Source organism: Haplochromis burtoni, unplaced genomic scaffold, assembly GCF_018398535.1.
Source record: "Haplochromis burtoni strain Fernald_Lab_line unplaced genomic scaffold, NCSU_Asbu1 Contig_360, whole genome shotgun sequence".
NCBI lineage: Eukaryota > Metazoa > Chordata > Actinopteri > Cichliformes > Cichlidae > Haplochromis > Haplochromis burtoni.
In genome coordinates this window covers 438,289-456,812 of record NW_024582721.1, presented here as the reverse complement: position 1 = coordinate 456,812, position 18,524 = coordinate 438,289, and the positions used below count along the sequence as shown (strand labels likewise).

At 40.8% G+C, this 18,524-nt stretch overlaps 2 protein-coding genes across 2 annotated transcripts in view; both read right to left on the bottom strand.

Annotated features, from left to right (window-relative positions):
- esama (endothelial cell adhesion molecule a) overlaps positions 1-3,529 on the bottom strand; it is a 51,032-nt gene extending 47,503 nt beyond the window's left edge. Inside the window, exon 1 of the mRNA XM_005943361.2 lies at positions 3,072-3,529. Coding sequence (XP_005943423.1) covers positions 3,072-3,141 — 70 coding nt within the window. The 5' untranslated portion in view covers positions 3,142-3,529. The remainder of the gene's footprint in view (positions 1-3,071) is intronic.
- A 3,126-nt stretch (positions 3,530-6,655) lies between these two features.
- On the bottom strand, positions 6,656-13,597 carry LOC102299757 (myb/SANT-like DNA-binding domain-containing protein 2). The gene is made up of 4 exons (XM_005943360.2): positions 13,133-13,597; positions 10,448-10,703; positions 10,294-10,357; positions 6,656-10,171 (listed from the first exon to the last, which is right to left on the bottom strand). The coding sequence occupies exons 1-4, from the start codon at positions 13,562-13,564 to the stop codon at positions 9,250-9,252; spliced, it is 1,674 nt and encodes a 557-aa protein (XP_005943422.1). The 5' UTR covers positions 13,565-13,597; the 3' UTR covers positions 6,656-9,249.
- Between the last annotated feature and the right edge of the window lie 4,927 nt (positions 13,598-18,524).

Here is an 18,524-nt window from a genome sequence, read left to right as displayed (position 1 = left end):
TGTGTGTCACTTGTTTCTACCTGAAGTGGAGCAGAAGAACACAGCATCTCATGAGCTGAGTTTTGTCTACCTGGCAGGTCATTGTTTTCCCAGAGGTAAATGTGCCTAGTCTAGACTTCTTTAACCATTTGAGGTCTAAGTTGCCACTGGTGATGATCTTAACCATAACGCCAAATCTACCCACAGACAATCAGAATATGTAACGTTTGGTTTTATTAAATGCTCTTAGAAACTGGGGAACAAAGAAAACAATCACTGCAGCTTACACACATGAAAACTATTTACATTTTACAAGTCAATTTTTACCCTTCTCCAAAGTACAGGGTTAGAATGGATAAGAGGTTACCAACTATAATAGCAGTGAAAAAAATAGAGTGAAAAATTCTAGATCATCCTTCTGAGTGTGAGGTCAGGCCTTCTGCTATAATGTAGGACAACCAAATGCAGTCCAGTCTCAACCTGCGATGATTCGTCATTGGCCAAAAGCGTGAACTGGCACCAAAATCTATGGTGCAGCAGGACAATGAATTAAGCATTCGTTTTTAGGGGGCAGCACAGCGGTTTTCCTGCTGTGTTCCTCACAGCAGGAAAATTCTGGGTTTAAATCTACCTTTTTCTGTGGAGTTGTGGGTACTCCCGCTTCCTCCCACAGGAAGGAAGCCAGTTAGTTTGGGTGAAATGGTGATTCTAAAGTTCCATAGGTGTGAGTGTGGACTATTTTCTGTCTCTCTGTGTCGGCCCTGTGAGAGACTGGCAACCTGTGCATGTACCCCGCCTCTCACCCTATGGCAGCTGAGATAGATTCCAAACATGGTGAATTGTGCCCTCGAGATGACATTTGAAATGCAACGACTGTTTCGGAAATCTTAAATAAATAGATTTTCACACAAAAAGGCAGTCCTTCTGAGAAAATGGGTCAAACAACAATACGTGTGCGACAGCAGTCGCCAGGCTTCTGACAAGGAAGAATAATAAGCATGAAATCGTTTTTAGAAACAAGTTATTTACCCGACGTGGTCACAGAACACGGTCAGAACATTCTGTGAAAAAGATAATTTATACATCAACATGTGGTAACTCGTAAAGATTACAGGGAGACAGAAAAGGACAGTATTCTGTTCATTAAGGTTTCCTCCTTTTAGAGGAGTAGTAGAATTTCAAATCGTTCATCACACATGGTGACTCCTGCGTTTTTCTGTTGGTGAGAATTTTTCACACGTAACTTTTTCATTCTTATGAGTACATCATGCAGTCATAGTGCAAACACACTCAAAAAAGAGTAAGTATGGAAGTGAAGTCATATGTTTTTGACATATCCTCAATCACTCAGCAGCTGCTTGCGAGTCTGATAACATTCTCCACTGCGCTGGATTTTGAACTGAACCACCATGTTGTTTGTAGGAGGAGGTTTGCTCACTTCCTGCTCTAACGCACACATCTGGGATTCAAAGAGCTCACAGTTTTCCTGTTGCCACTGGGTGCTATTCATGAACATTTCCTCTCTGTGTCTTGACTGCTCAGTGTTTTCAGGACACACCTGCAGGGCGATTGATGGTGAGGTCAAGGTCAGCTACTGTGCTCATATCTTCCTGTTGTCCTGTGACCCTGAATCATAGCCTGCTGATAAAATTGGTTGCCAGACATTGCTTGCAGTCACCCCTTACAATGACTTAATTCACTGTCTCATCGCAGTGAACCTAGATGGTGCAAAATGGAAGTGTTACTCAGGTAATACTCCCTCAGAGAGAAACTCCCTCGATGACAGGGAATGTGACTGTTTTGGCAACAGCACTGAAAAGTACACATAAGCTACGGGCAGCTGAGAACAAATTCAGGCAAAGTGTGTATCTCTCACTGGCTTTCATGTCTCACAGAGCAATATGAAAGTCAGCACCCAGACTCTTGGAAGTGACAGGCGCTCACCTGGAGCAGATGGGGCTCTACAACTTAAATAGATGTTTCCAGTTTCTCCATATGAGAGTGGAGTGGAGCATGTGAGCAGTCCAAAAACTGAGTGTTTGACTCTTTCATTGCTGACACTGAATAAAAAAAATCATTTCTGTCATTGCTGAGGGTTAAATTGAGACAAGAGGGACGATAAAATGATGATTCAAAATTCATGAGCTCGTGAACGTCCAGCAGTTCCTTGTTGCTTTTCAAGGAGAATGACTATTAAATCAGTAGTGCCTTTATATGAACTCTAGTAGGTCTCCGAATTAGAAGAAACTGCACAAAACTCAAGAAATATTAATATTCTCTTGAAATGCAGAAAAAAAAGAAAAAAAATACTCCCTTCTAGGTGCAGCCATTAGTTCTTTTTTTACTGGAATTAATCATTTAAAAACTTCTTGCTCCCCAAAACGTTTGCAAAATACTCGTGCAGCTGTACCGTGGCCCAATTTCTGAATCAAAGAGAGGGAAAAGTAGGCTGCTTGTACTGTACAGCTATCAGTGAAAGTAGGAGTTTAATACATTGCTAGAGAGAGTGACGGCTGAGCCAGTGTTGCAGCAGCTATAAAGGGATTATTCTTCCCTGGAAGACATAATCATGTGTAACACACTTGTTTCAAATCCTGTGAAAAACAAACAGGTGTTTCAGCTTCAAATCCAGCCCTTCATCCTCTGGCACACATACAGCAAAGAACCCCCAGAAGCAGACCCTGCTGTCATTTCTGTCATTAGTTACAGGTTCCTGATTATGACTCATGTCAGCACAGCGTGGTCGGACTTCAGTAAATCCCACATTCTAATGTACACTATGTTGCTTTGATATTTAATATCTATCAATGTAGCTGCCATCACCAGTGTGTGAATGTGTGCGTGAATGGGTGGATGACTGGATGTGTAAAGCGCTTTGGGGTCCTTAGGGACTAGTAAAGCGCTATATAAATACAGGCCATTTACCATTTAATGCTAACAGGATCGATGCAAATGTGATGTTAGTCGCATTATTTTAAGATCTGAAATACAAAGTGATAACCACTGTTTGCGTGTGTGTGTGCTTCTGGAAATGTGAACAAACAAGGAAACACAACAGAAGGCATTTATATAAGGCAGGTGAAGAAGCTGACCTGTGAGCGCGCACTGAAAGGTAAAGTAGAGCAGGGGAAGTTTCCTCGAAGTAGTGCTGGAGGCTCCCATGGCTGATGTACACACTTCTCAGTTGTCAACGTCCTTCACCAGGCTTTATGTGAGCACTCCGCCTCAGGCAAATAAAGCTCTTCAAGTCTGCTCAGCGGGCTTCCCACTATCTCCACGCGCTGGCCGAGGAAGGTAAGGTAGGGGACACTTCAGGTGAGGAAGTGTGGAAAGGGTCTTATCCCACTGACGCACGGATCCCCTTTTCTGACTTGGTGGAGCGATGCGAATATTAAAGTGGAGTGAAAACTGGATTGGCAACGACACCAAAGGTCATCCGAGACTCTTCTTCTCCTCCTTTTAACATCTACAATTCCCTGCTTATCGACACGGCGGCGAGTGGGTTATAACTCTGCAAGTTGTCATCCCGAGACCTTTCCTATGAGAGAGAGAGAGTGAGAGAGACGTGCCACCTCCGCAGTAGAGCTGTAGAGTCAGTCGAGCGCAATTTCCGGAAGCCTCCAACAAAATAAGGTCCGTGAAACACTGCCTTAGACGATGTCTTTTATTTTGAAAACAAAAATGTTCCACCTTTATTATTTTACTGTCTGTAAAATTAAGCTTGACGCAGTTTCGCTAGTTCTCAGGTTCAGTAGGGGGCAGGTGTAAGAGTATCTGAATGTGTGTGTGTGTGTGTGTGTGTGTGTGTGTGTGTGTGTGTGTGTTTCTTCACTTCATTTCTACACTTTGCTAATAACGAATTGGATAATTACTCAGACTTCGTGAGTTACTGATAACAAGCCGCTGAATCAAACAAAGTGGCGATGAGTAAATGAAAAACTGGATCACTTATCAGTCTTTCCAAAACCCTTACAGTATGCTTTTAATTATTAGTTATTAGTTGTTATTATTATTAATCGCTGGAACAATAGTGAGCACTATAGATGTATTGAGCCAGGCCTGATGGAAGAGCACAGTGTAACTGGGCTAGATGATACCGGCCTCTATAGTCACTCAACCAAGAGCACGACTCCCCATCTCTGCTGTTGTGGACTCTGCAACATGCACTATTCCTACTACCAGTGTCATTGAAATTAACAAACCAATATGGCACTGTGACTGTGATCTTAGAGCACATGGGTATAAAATCAAGGATGTGTGCAGAAGCATAAAGAAAAAGGCTGGAAACCAAATTCTGGGAAGCTCCTAAAGATGTTAGTTTGGTAACTGAGGGCAGCTGGGCGTTATGACAGACAGGTATTGGATGAAAACAAGGTACAACATTATATCCAAACCTGAGACTGGAGAGACGGTCAGGCACAGGGCTCACAGCTCTGGCCACTAGGCTGAAGAGAAGCACAATGGCAGACCCACACATAGATGAAATGAGCAATACAAGAAGAACATCTGGGACAAAGACATGTCACACCATCAACACCAGTGGCTGATGGACCTAAGAGCAGACCACAGCAACTTCCCAGAACAAGCCAGTGAACGTCACAAATACAGACATCCAACAATGTCTGAATTTGCTGGACAGCACCATGACCATACTGCTTGGAGAAACCAATGGCACGCTATGATTTCATATGTAATAAAACAAAGCAAATAATAACAAAAAAAATAAAAAACGGCATTTTTCCTTCACTACTGAGTCCTTGAATTTTCATTTAAAAAATACAAATAGGAACATAAACAGTTTTAAACTGCACTACAGCTCAAGCTTTTCTAACAATCAGCCTGTTTTCAACCCCCCACATCTAAAGCTCCATCCTTTTCCCTCACCTCCACTTTAAAATCTCCAGTCTTCAGTTCCTGTTCTATCATGTGTGAAGAGGCATGGTTCTGAGAGCAGAGAAACAGACTCGACACGGCTTGACGTGAATTCCCAAGGTGAGCTCACCATCCTGTTGCAAAAAGAAAGACTGACCTGTCCTCTCCGAGGTGGTCAGACCCCTTTATTTCATTTCCTGAGGTTGCCCAGTTGCCTCAGCAACAAGGGTGAGGCTAATGCAGGCAGACTGCTCAATTATGAGAGGCGAACAGGGGTTGCTCACGTGATTAAATCTAAAGAAGCAGTGTCCAAATTTTGTGGGGATGAGATTTTGTTGTGTTGTTGTAAACTGCATCTGGGCCTCCAGCTCAAATCCACAGCATTCAGGCAAAAGCTGTCAAAACATGCTGTTTTGTATTTAGGAGCAAAAATCAGTGAGGCTCATGCTGCATTCTTGGCCAGGCTTCTAACTCGAACGGCTACAAGGAGCTGGTCAAACGGTAAACAAACCTGACACCTGGAGGCCAAACATATTGCTCACTCCAATTAACGACCTATAACGAGACATGAAAGAAATTCCCTTCCTCCTGTTATCAGTTTAGTTTTTCTTTAAGCCCATCAAAACATATCCTGTACATATCCTATCTCAATCCACTCCACACTTAATCAAACCCAAAGAAATAAAACAGCAAGCAACATGAAAACTGATTTATACCAATGTCGTCAAGGTTTTGTATGTATTTGTTCGCAAGTATTTGGAATGGTACAAATTTTCTGTTTTGTTCTTTGGTAATAGGAGCAAAGAGCTGCTCAACTGAATGTGCTGCAGAGAACCTGAAGAACACACACACAAAAACATATGACTGTCCAACATCTTTTAGGTGTTCATACATAATCCCACTGTAATGGTTTATTATATATATTTAGATACAAATGCATTCTGCAGTGATCTGACCTCTGAAGTTTAATAGATTTGATACATACAGTTTTGTAAAGTTTGACTTTTGATACTTTTTTTGGTCTAAATAAATTGCACAAAACATTTTAAGCAATAAATTGCAAAAAAGGAAGAGTGTAACAATTATGATACAAATTAAAAACTTGTATATGCAAATTTATATTTAATTCATTTAAAAATAAACGGCCGAAGGTTTAATAGATTATTATTATTATTATTATTTCATGGTTCAGGCTTTACAGGGTAAATATTCCTATCTAACACCTAACAGTACATTTAGCAGCTATCCATGGAAAGAACCAGAAAGAGAAACAATACTAGATTCATGTTCAAGAGGAACATTACTAACATCTCAAGCGTAATGCATTCAATTATAACTATAAAGGTGGCGATGTTGTTTGTTTTTGGTCATGTAACAGGTCAAAACATAGTCATGGCCTGGATGATTTGGAGCCTTTCTGCACAAATCATAAAAAGATTAAAAAGATAATAAAAAAACTCCAACTCTTTATTAGTAACTTTATTATTATTTGAACATGAAACACTGCTCTGATTTCGATATTGTTTCAGATATTTGGACACTGAAAAATCTCTAGATATTTGTCCTAGTTTCAAATGCTGCTTTCCAAAAGGTCAGTGGCATTGTCCCTTTGCATACACGTCAAGTATAGAGTACAGTGTCACTTGTTGTTTGGTCTCCTTCAGCATTTTAGTCCACACCTGTGTCACTAATTTTATGTCATCACATGTTTATACTGTTTGTAAGCAGGCTACACTTCATGTCAATTCTCAGGGATGCAAAATTACCATCAGGTGTACCCTACACGGTTGTTTTGCAGTGGTAGCTTGCTATGGCCATCTGCTGGCCTTATGGGGGAATGACATGTTTAGTCTGAGCATGCCTAACTGCTTTCACTTTCCCTTCCATTGCAAAATACACTGACGTGATGAACAAAACGTGCACTGAGAGAAGGTTTCTCCTGAAGGAAAGTTGTCCAGGGATGCCCAGGTTGCACTGTTGCCTTGCAGAAAGAAGGCCCTTGGTTTGAACCCATGTATGTTCTCTGGATTAGTTGTGTCTGGGTGCTTCAGCTTCCACCTACAGCTGGTTTATGTTAACTAGTGATTCTGTTTATCTGTTCATGTTATTGCTGTGACAGACTCTCACCCTGTTTATTCATTGAAAACATACTTGAGATTTATGCATGAGCTCATTGCCTTGTCATTCTTTGTCTTTACATACACTTTATACCTGCAAAACTCTTCAAATATGAATCACCAGTATTTTCTTTTAATAGCATATGTGTGATGTACGCAAGGTACTGACCTAATGCTCAACACACACACACACCAGCAAAACCTCCATTCTCACTGTGTGGCAAATGACAGTGAGTGTCCACTTTATTGTTTTTCAAACATGTAAACATACAAGACAGTGACTTTGAAACAATCACATACAGGACATGGTGTCAACCAATAAAATAGAAAATATCATATTCATCTTTATATACTGTATACCCAAACAAATGAACACTGCAAGGTTGCTAAAGCCAGAATTTTCTTTATATATATATATAAATGAATATTACATTTCATTTACATCAGTTCACAATGGAATTACCTGTTGTTTCTTTTCTACACAGTCCTTTCCTGGCACATTGCACATACCCTCAGAAATCCTGTTCAGAAAGGATTATTGGTCAAGGATCAGTTACCCTCTTCAGCTTATAGTCTTATAGCTGTGCCTGGTTTAAACCTGCAAGCGAGCACACTTCACAAACACAGGCACCATTTAGTTTTGCAAAAAGCAGAATGTGGGAGGTGCTAATAACTTCTCAGTATGATCTGAAGAGTGTCTAATTATCCACAAGGATATGGCTGCAGACAGAGATGCTCCAGGTACTGCGCAGTGTCTTACACTCCTGTTAAAATGGTGTATGATGCATCTGCTGCTTAGTTCAGTCAGTAGGGGCGGTTCAGTTAAAGAACGATATCAGGGAATTTCTATATTTTACTACTACTTTTCCAATGGTGTCTTTAATTTCTAAACATTACAATCAAGAAAAATATTTATGAGGCAAAGAGACAACACATTAATCAGTGGTTCAGTCTTTGTTCTACTGTCAATAATATCAAATAAACTTGGTAGCAAACATGCCTGGTGAGAAGACCTCTAATGGAAATCAGTCAAATTTACATGTTGTAAGATTTTTGATTTTTTAAAAGCCAATTTTTTGGATTCATCAGTGAAAAAATATTTAGTGCTATTAGAGCATATTGTTTGGAAAGGTAAGGGTGCATTGATGGATTATCTTGCTAATATTTACTCTTTGTTTCTGACCTGAAATTTTAACCGAAGCATCCCGACCTGCAGCCCTCTTACATGTGCAAAATTAAGGCATAACTCCACCAATAATCAGTCTGAGACACTTTCGTGTCCACACTGTGACAGTCAAATAAAAGGCAGTTTCAGAATAAATACACACTATGGTCCTTTTGCTGCCATTTTTGCTACATCCTACTGAGGTAGACAGATGCATACTGCAATAGTCACCTTGCCAACCAAACACTCCCTGATGAGGCAATATGTATCTACACTGGAAAAGCAGCAGATCCTTAAATAGTGCACCTCAGCCTAAAAAAACAGTACACACACTTCTTGTATTGTTTTTCCCTGTAACAGGTTAGGCATACGTGTCTGTACATTATGTTTCCTGTATTGTATACTGTTCCTTTTAGACTTGATAAAAAAAATTTCAACTTGAGGCAACTGAAACACAAACGAACAAGTAAATCAGACTCATCTGCAGAAAATCACCTGCACATATTTTAGTGATACACAATAATTTTGACTTCTGCTTTCAAACACATTAAACTTTTTCAGGTATGATCATTTGTGGCATTTATTTGTCAAACAAAATAAATAAATGTAGACCGTTGTATTCGTGACATGTGCAAGTAGTCGCTGTCAACCAAACTGCTCTAAATAATCAGCCTCACAGAGATGCCAGTAAGAGTGGAAATGTTTCATTTGGGCATCGTGGGCGCACAGTTCTGGCTGAGAGAACAGAAGTGCCACACTTTTTGTTTGTGAGGGGCAGCCAATCAGGAGAAAGTAAGATGAAGGTATGAGGAATAAAGGTGTTTGTTTCTGACAGTGGATGAGCTGCACCAAGGACCAGTATAAGATCAAGGCTCTTTTTGAAGAGCTGCCCTGGTCCTACAGTCAGAGCAGAACAGGTCCTCTTTAAAAAAAACAACATTTTATCTCCCTGGTCACCTTTCACAATTTTCAGACAATTCACTAGATCATAGTTTGAAAATCCGCCGATAATCATAAAACTTCCACATCCATGCTTTATTACAGACACCTTTCCTGCTGCCGTATTGGCTGTATAAGTTAGTTATAACAGTACAAATCTGAAACAGTGAGGAGTGGTTAAAACGTTTCTTTGTTGTTGTATTTTAAGGAATAGCCAACAGCAGTTTCCAGGCACTCCACCAGGGAGCCTGCAGAGAGGAAGTCCAGCTCCACCTCAATAAATTTGATGTAAATGGCACAACGCTCAGGTGAGTCTTCACCTGCCTCGTCCGTCTGACTCGTTCCAGCGTTGTGACAGTTCTCCTGCAGGAACCGCGTCACGGCGGAGGGCTCACCATGGACATAGTGTTTGCCAGAGCCCTGAAAGTGCTGAAAGAGACACTGCTGTATGGTCCTGTCCTCAGCTATGCCCAGGTAGCAGTAAGTGACTTTAGCCCCAGTCCTGTCACCACGCTCTACTCCTTCTCCATGAAACTGGCTTTGAGCCCCATTCTCTAACCCACTCTGAGGTAAGCTGTGGTCTTCACTGTCACCCGGGGAAGAGGTCTGAGCAGTGCCATGAGAGGGCGACGCTGCCTCGTAGCCAATAGCGTATAGTCCATACGCCTTGGGAATGTCCCCAGGAAGGAGGTAGTGGGATGTGCCTCTGCTGCAGCTCGTCACCTTTGACTGGGACACACGGACCCAGTCCACCTCCATGTGCAGCTCAAGGCAACGCGCCTCGCTGATGGTAATGTCCAAAAACTTGTAGTAGACATTCTTCCAGTTCATCTTCTGAACTTTGGTCATGATGATGCGGCCTTCAGGCTTCTCTGGGTTGAAGTACTCACGCAGCCGTTTACCAAGCGGCACCTGTGAGCTGATTTCAGCATAGTGGTAACGCACGTGCTCACGCCAGCGCGTGTTGTACCCCACAGCAAAGATGGCCAGCTTGTTGGAGAGGTGTAGCCGGGAAAACTCAGTCCACGTCTGAAAGTGCTCCCACTTCAGCTGCACAGACTCAAGAATATGGATCACTGTCTGCATTGTGTCCCTTTTTCTGTGTGTAATATCAAAAAGCAGTGATGTCAGCTTTTGAGAGGTTATGCAGATTTTATAAACACCAACATAATCTGAGTTGCATTTACAAGGATGGATAAGTCTTGATTCTCGTTGACTTACTGTGTTTGTTCTGACAGCTCCGCTTGGATCTGTAGGACTCTGTGTTTAGGCAACTGGATTTCGTCTGGTAGGAAAAAGCACAAATCTGAGTTCAAAACCACCTGCTGTGTCGTATATTTTTTGGATGTCATCCGCTAGCTAACACCAAACTCACCGGTCTCCATGTCTCCCTCCTGGAATGCCGAGTCCAGCACCTGGTTGCACCAGTCCTCCTGTGAGAAGTCTTCCAGGGTGCTACCATCAGACTCCATCTCCTGATACAGCCCACTGCTGTTGATGAGCACAGGGGCACAGCTCTGGGAGTCCCAGCCTCCCTGACCGAACACCTTCTCCAGCTGCTCGATAGTGTAGCTGCTCTTCCTTTTACCGATGCCGTGCTCCTTCACACGGCTGTAGCAGCGCCGCAGCGTCTGTTTGTAAAAGGAGGATGAACACATCTTTCACAATTAAGAACATTTTTACAATTTTTACACTTCTTTACATTGTTACCAAAAGCTGACATAGTCAGTAGGTAAGTTTTTTGTATCTTTGTAGCAATTATTTCTCCTAAATGCATTCTTAAAACACCACCTGTTGCTTTAAGGGTAATGAATAATCTAGTTTGGTTAAATGCACGGAACAATAAGTACACGTTTATTTAAGAAATCACACTTTTTACTGCTCTTTAAGTTAATTCACAACACTGTGATGACAAATGCTGTGGTGCTGGTTACACCTATGCCTGGCCCTGAAAGGTGCAGCTCATACCTAGCTGCCTCCTTCACCACCTGCCTCTCCTACCCTCAGCAAGATGCCTAATCCAGCCACAACACGGTCAGCCCTCATCGGTCTCCAAGGCAGAGACAGATCTTATCATATGCCGAAACAACAACAAAAACAAAACAATGCAAAACAGCACTTTTGATGATGAAACATCAACATTTTGAACTGAAATGAAACCAAAAAGAAAAAATCCAGCACCACCATTTAAATGGAGATTACATCGAAATTTGAACGACACTGCCTGCATCCACTTCATCAGGTTTTTATCGCATACCAATGTGATGTGTGTGTTTACGTCAACAAATCAAAATCACAGTGTATGCAAACGGACAAAAAGGTTAGCGCTTTAAATGTATCTGTGAAAAACAAAAAACCCTGCGATTATGATTGCACTGTAGCAGTCGAAAACCCAATACAATTTCATTATTTAAAAATCCAATATGCCGGTATACCACCATATATATATATTATATATATATATACACCATATATTTTCTTCTTTCATACACACAAAACATAAACTGACTTTGTTATGCGGAATCATTTGTTTACTCATTTACACTCTGCCCTGTTCCAAACTGTCTTCCAAATAGGTGTTTACAAACAGGGAAGTTCTACAGTGCCATCTGGTGGACAAACTATACAACACCAATGCTCAGATTTGAAGGACGTGTCTCTGTCTCTTTTCTTTTTAAATTGACTTTTTTCTTTTTGCCTTTTTAAAGACTGCAAATATTAGCAAACAGCTAACATTTGCTGTTTCAAGAAATAATAATAATTATAAAAACATTTGCTGTTAACATCTACCTGCCGATAAATCCATTGGGTTCTACTAGAGTGTTTCCACGGGCCATGTTAACATGGACAAAAACCTGTCCAGAAAACTAGAGTTCCCTGCAGCTTTCCAAAAATAGAAATTTACTTTTGTTTGAATGAATCTGACTGAATGTAAGTACCCTAGAACAACCAATCTGAGAACAGCATTAATTTCCATACGCACGATTCACAGTAAAGTGGGTACCCAGAGACTCTAGAAAGTGAATGATATTTGGTGACTTCAAGTCTCCATGGATGAAATAACTGCATGTGATGCAAAGTTGGTGGGACCCGTGTTCAACTTTCAGGCGAGCGACTGAAGAGACAACCAGTGAGAGTGAAGAATACTGTTGATTGACATATGACCTGCTAGTAAATACATTAGAGGGTCACTTAGGCAACTGGAGCCTGGAATGGCCACAAGTGAACCGCTGTTTTATTAAACTGAGCATGGCAGGAGCTGACTTCCTGTCTAGTTATGCAAAGTTTTGCTTATCACACATGTTGGCCAAGGTGCTTAACAAGAATAAGCCCATCTGTGACGATGAGGAGGGCTTGTTTACTTCCTAATGGTAGCCACACAAAGCATAGATGGAAGCTGATCTCAGAGCAGTTTAAAGCAGAGCCAGCGGCAGCTTGTCCAGTATGTTAATCTCAGTAATGACACAACAATAACATTTAATAATGGTGCAGCAGATGGTACAAATAAAATTTGATTGAATAAACTAATGACATGAATCAATATAAATTGCAATATTAATAACAACTGGAAAATATTATTATCACTTTACGGTTTGTTAACAGTAATATAACACTTGACTGAGTTTCCATTTAACATATATGAGTGATGATCATTATAAAGTGTTAAGGACCTTTCTAATGACTTGTGTGCAACATTCATCTGTGTGTCTGTTACAGGAAGTCAGATGAATAAATCAAAGGGAACTGACTTCACTCTAATAAAGGATATCATTTCTGATAATTGAAGTGGTTATAAACGGAAGACGCACAATAACAGGCATGACAGCCGCAATTAGCCTCCTGTACATGTGAGGGAGGCGGGATGAGTGCAGCCATGTCCACAGAGCGCAGAAACAACATGTTAAAATATGATTGAACTTGTTTATCTGCGTGTGAGCCACACTGTAGATTAACAGGTAGCAGCTCCACCTCAGTGTCACAGCTACAGGTCCAGGTGCTGGTGATGGAGGGTTAGTATGTGATGTTAAAGCTATTGTTGCATCCTCTGAAGCTCATTTACCTTCATCCTCTCCCTGCACTGGGACGGGGTCCTCTCGTATCCCAGCTCCGACAAGGCTCTGGACACCCGTTCGTACATGGCAGGACCGGGGGCCTTACCAGAGAACACGGTGCCGGCGACCTCCAGCTGCTGCATCCTCGCCTCCGTCAGCCTCTCGTTACCCCACACCGCGATGAGGGCGTTTGTCTCGGAGGGCGTCCACGACATCCCTCGGCAAGCCGTGAAGCTGTTGGAGGAGGATGAGGCCGTGTTCCGGCCCGCAGCCCCCGAGCTCACGTTCAAAGGCGAGAAGCGGTTTGGCGTCGAGGGATTAGAGTGATATTGATTACTGTCACTCAAATCCTCCGATTCAGGGGATGGCACCTCGGTTTTCGGTACCTTTAACGGCGTCGATATCTCTGGAGAATGCTCTGTGTTACTGGACGCCGCCATGTTGCCTCTGTTGCTAAGGGGAGGGGAGGGAAAGTGACGTCCGGCTTGGAAAAAAGCACGGCGTGGATCCTGGAGGGATTATGTAGTCTAAACCAGTTTCTCATAGCACTCAGTTATTGCATTTGTGTTGCTATCTCACTGATGAAGAACTACAATTAATTAAAAATGATATCCAACAGGATTTACAAGCAAAATATCCACATTTGATGGAAAGATGAAAAATAAAATAAAATAATGGATTGCATTTATATAGCGCTTTACAATTCCACTATTCATTCACTCTCACACACTGGTGGAGGCAAGCTACAGTTGTAGCCACAGCTGCCCTGGGGCAGACTGACAGAAGCGAGGCTGCCATATCGCGCCATCGGCCCCTCTGGCCAACGCCAGTAGGATAAAGTGTCTTGCCCAAGGACACAACAACCAGGACAGAGGGGGATCGAACCGGCAACTTTCTAGTTACAGATGAGGTTCCCAACCCCCTGAACCACCGTCGTATAACAGTAAGAATAATAATCGTCAAATATGAGACCAGTTCAGTTCAATTCAATTATTTTTACAGCGCCAAATCACAACAACAGTCGCCTCAAGGCACTTTATATTGTAAGGTAGACCCTACAATAATACATACAGAGAAAACCCAACAATCATATGACCCCCTATGAGCAAGCACTTTGGGAACAGTGGGAAGGAAAAACTCCCTTTTAACAGGAAGAAACCTCCGGCAGAACCAGGCTCGGGAGGGCGCCATCTGCTGCGACCGGTTGGTGAGAGAAGAACACACACACACACACACACACACACACACGACACACACACACACACACACAGCCACACACACACACACACACACACACACACGTACAACACACATAGTGATTCTCTCTGTAACTACGTCTACACCATTTGCGCAATTCTAACAGATAAATCATTTAGATAGTAGTTGTGTGTGTGCTGTGATGTGTGTGTGTGTGTGATGTGTAGTGTGTGTGTGTGTGAGAGAAGGAGAGAGAAGAGAGAGAGTTGCAAATGGTTACAAACAGCCATCATACACTGAGAATAACAGACAAATCAACATTACACATCTTCCAACTAATGGCTAATTAATATTATGCTGTCTACAGTCTGTTACAGTTTTCCCAATCCCTACTAATGAATGTTATCTTTTTTCAGGATACAAAATACCTGCCATTATCCAAAGACACATCTGCTTACCTGTATCTTTTGCTTGTTTCTCCTCTTCTTTTCTCCTTTTTTCTAAACTGAGGATCTGATGGCTTTGACCTTTCCTTGTCCATCTTCCATCAGTAATTTTGCACTCCAGTATCAACACCCAACCCCACAACATAAATTAATAGACTAATAGACCTTCACCTTGTATAGGGTTTTTTCTTCTTCTGGGATTTCACACAGAAACATAATTAATACATAACGTGTTTGGATTGACAATATTATGAATGTGCAGTGTATGGAAGCAGCACCAGCAGTCTACACCTAGACCAATGAATGCTGAAGTGTGCATGGTGGTTCACGGCGTGAAGTGTGAAAGAACCTGCTAGTGTTTTTATTCTTGTTTGTTCATGCTTGCTATCGTGCTGTCATCAATTATTTTAACTTGTATTATTTAAGAAGGAAATGGCCCTCAAATAGAGACCACGATGTCACGGTGATATCACGGTTTTAGATCTTTGGTGTTAGTGGTTTGGGTTTGTTATGCTGCCAGACAAGAATGCATTTGGTCCATATGGACTGCTGGTATCATCTAAAGCTAGCAAGCATGGTTAACAACTTGCATCCATGCCCTCCCACTGAACTTTTTGGGGGATTTCCTTCCTCTTTGGAAGTAATAGAGGCCACCCAAACACCTGAGATATCAATGGAAAGCCCAGGATGTCCTCTATTTAGTACATCAGGATTCATAAGTTAAAAGATACAGACCAAAAACAAATCTCCATTTCAGAGGACATAAATGAATAGGCTGTTTTTCAGGAGGATATTACCTACAGCTGCAAATGCACATATCAGTTAATTAGTAACAAACTAAAAAAACATTCAGTTAAAACAAATGCACGCACTTGTATGGTCGGTACTAAACAGTCAGCAATAATACTTACAAAAATGATAAAAGATAACAATTCTGTTAAACTGTTAGCAGTCGGACGTACCGCCCACGGGACATTGGATGGTTTAGGGGACTAATAGGACTGCTAAGGGGTTAAAAATGATCTAGACATCAAAAACAGCTCAAACACAGCTGATAGATCCAGTCCCCTGGCTGTTAGACTAGCTGTGTCAAACATAAGGCCACAGGAAGCAGAAGTGGCCTAGCAAACACTCTAATTTAGCCTTACTGAATGGCTTTGGGAGTAAAGGAGAGCATAAATATACGATTTTTAACTGTGACTTAATTGACCTGCACAAGGCTTCATTCATACTACACTAAAGTAGTAAAGTAAGTGATAGACAATTAAATAACAGAAAAGATTTTTCACTGTTTTTTTTGTTTGTTTTTGTTTGTTTTTTTAAATAATGGGACTGTAGTAGAAAAAATTGGACTTTTTCTGTGAAACAAACAATTTTCTGTTTCGTAATTACAAGACAGTCTGGGCAAAGATCTACCAGAAGTAAATTTTAAACATTTTCTTCTTACAATTTAAGCCCGTAGAGCCACTCTGACACATTTATTTCATCATGCAGAAAAAAAATGCATGCATTGTTAAAATTACACTTTTTTTCTTATACTAATTAATCATAGGGATTAAATGTGCAGTTTCACTGGTCTGACTCATGGAAGGCCAAAATCAGCTGTACGTGGCCCGTGATGAAATATATTTAGAGGAGTCGCAGCTTCCTTAGTGACTTCATCAATTCTGGAGATGCTGATTGGTGTTGGGATTAAATAATTTGCAGTGCCTCAATAATGCTATGCCACCACCATTTTGAGATCCGCGACAATGTGTCATGCAGGAGGCATCTCCCTTCTAGAAGTAATAAAGTGTTAAATTTTCTACTGAGCAGTGTTTTGTCTTCCATCGGATGCCTCTGAGGAATCAAAAGAACTCGGTGAAGTGTTGATATTTACAATTGGGGGCTTGTCCAGGATTCCGATAGGAGGCTAAGGAAGACAGATTGGGTGCGATCTGGGAGCTCAACCAGCAAAGCGAACAGAGAACTGGGTCATTTTGAAATAAAGCACCACCTGTTAAACCAAAATGTGCACTTTCGAGCTTATCTAAATTGTCTGTTCACCAAGTTGATTGAATTCTCAGTGTCAATTTGCTGCAGTAGACAAAGAGGCGATGTGTGATCATCATCCGTCCCAGTGCGTTAGAGCAACTAAATTGGGGTGTAATAAGCCGAGTAAACAAATAGGCTGTTGCTGAAAGTAAGAGAGTAAGAGTAACAAGCCTTCTAGGACTTTGTGTTGGCTGTAGTGTTTAACAAAAAAACTCTGACACATGTCATCAGTGTCTGCTTTTAAATCTTTATTAAAGACTCATTCATATTATACGCTTTTTTTTTGTTCTTTAAAAAATAATTTTTTTGATATTCTTTGGTTAACTGCATTCAGTTCTTTTAGATTTTTATGTTAATTTTAAGTTGTTCATCACTATAATAATCACATTGTATCTTATTTTGACATTCCACATGTCTTTATTAGCCTTTTTTAACTGATTTGCTGGTTTTGATAAGTACTATACTATAAACCTTATCAGTTTTAAAATTACATTAATATTTTAAGTATCTTGTGAACATGAAGTTAATAAGGTGCAGAGTCCAATTAATCCAATGCAAAACTATATTTCCCATTCAGGAAGTGTTTGTCCCAGCATAAACTGACAATAAAACACATCACAGAGACTTTTGCTCATTTTCAGTTCAGTTTGTAAATATAGTCACCAAGGTTTGGAAAAGAGTTTAATACAGCAGACTAAAACGGTCTCAGTAGCAAAAAGTGAAAACACAATAGTGATTTTTTTAAAACTGAAATTTAAACTTTAGTTTAGCTGTTATGGTCTGTTTCTTCACATCTCCAAAGCAGGTCACATTTTTACAATATCCTTTGACTGTATTCACACAGACTTTGACACTAAACATTTTTCCTGGGAAGTGTGTCCTGTGCAAACTGTCTTTCGAGATCTGTACACATGGTTTGAATAATTTGGAGAAATGAAATCTCCTACAAGACTCATGTGCATGCACATCTATTTTCTGAAGGCTTGAAAGCATTTTAGATCTTGGTATGGCAACAGCACACCCTGTGTTAGAGGTTTAAATTCCAACAGTCACTCTTTGAGATAAGGTTTTATATTGGCACCCGAAGTTGGAACCCTCTGATATAATTTTATGGATTTGTTGATTTGCTTAGTTTGTCTCAATGACAATCTCCTTTATATTTTATGTCACTGATGAAAATGATTTAAAAAATGGTACAAATTTTATCTACACGTTCTTTCTCAGTGGATCAAGTGTTAGCTAAAGTGGTTTTCCTTTATGCCAAAAAATCTCACCAGTTAGTTTCAGTAATTAATGACAGATATGTTACACAGACAGTCTATGTATCCACTGTAACAATGTTATACTTCATTATGGGCAAATGAATGTCAAAGGTAAAACTGAAGTCATTTTTAGATCTTATGCAGTATCTACTTCAAGATTTTATATTCTATATTTGTGAAAAACATCACAGCACCAAATAAACAGAGTAACAAACATAGGGACAGAGTGCCTTTTCTGCTGATCCTCACTACTGCACCCAGAGGGCAACGTGTAACATGACACAGCAGTTAGAGGGCAGTGAACAAGAATTTTTATTGGATTTTGAGTATATAATTGGTTATTTCGTAGCCCCATTGATTGATTGTGGCATTATTTACTTCATCTTCTCTGTGACAGTGTTTGATTGGCTTTCTTCAGGGACTGCAGGTCATTCAGTCCAGCTCTGCCATCTGTCCAGTGC

Bases quoted from the DNA above. Each gene is read 5' to 3' on its own strand.
- LOC102299757 (XM_005943360.2), bottom strand. From the start codon at position 13,564: ATGGCGGCGTCCAGTAACACAGAGCATTCTCCAGAGATATCGACGCCG. The intron at 10,704-13,132 runs GTAAATGAGCTT...TTTTACAAACAG, and splicing joins AGTGCAGGGAGAGGATGAAG to ACGCTGCGGCGCTGCTACAG. The intron at 10,358-10,447 runs GTGAGTTTGGTG...TTTTCCTACCAG, and splicing joins GGAGGGAGACATGGAGACCG to ACGAAATCCAGTTGCCTAAA.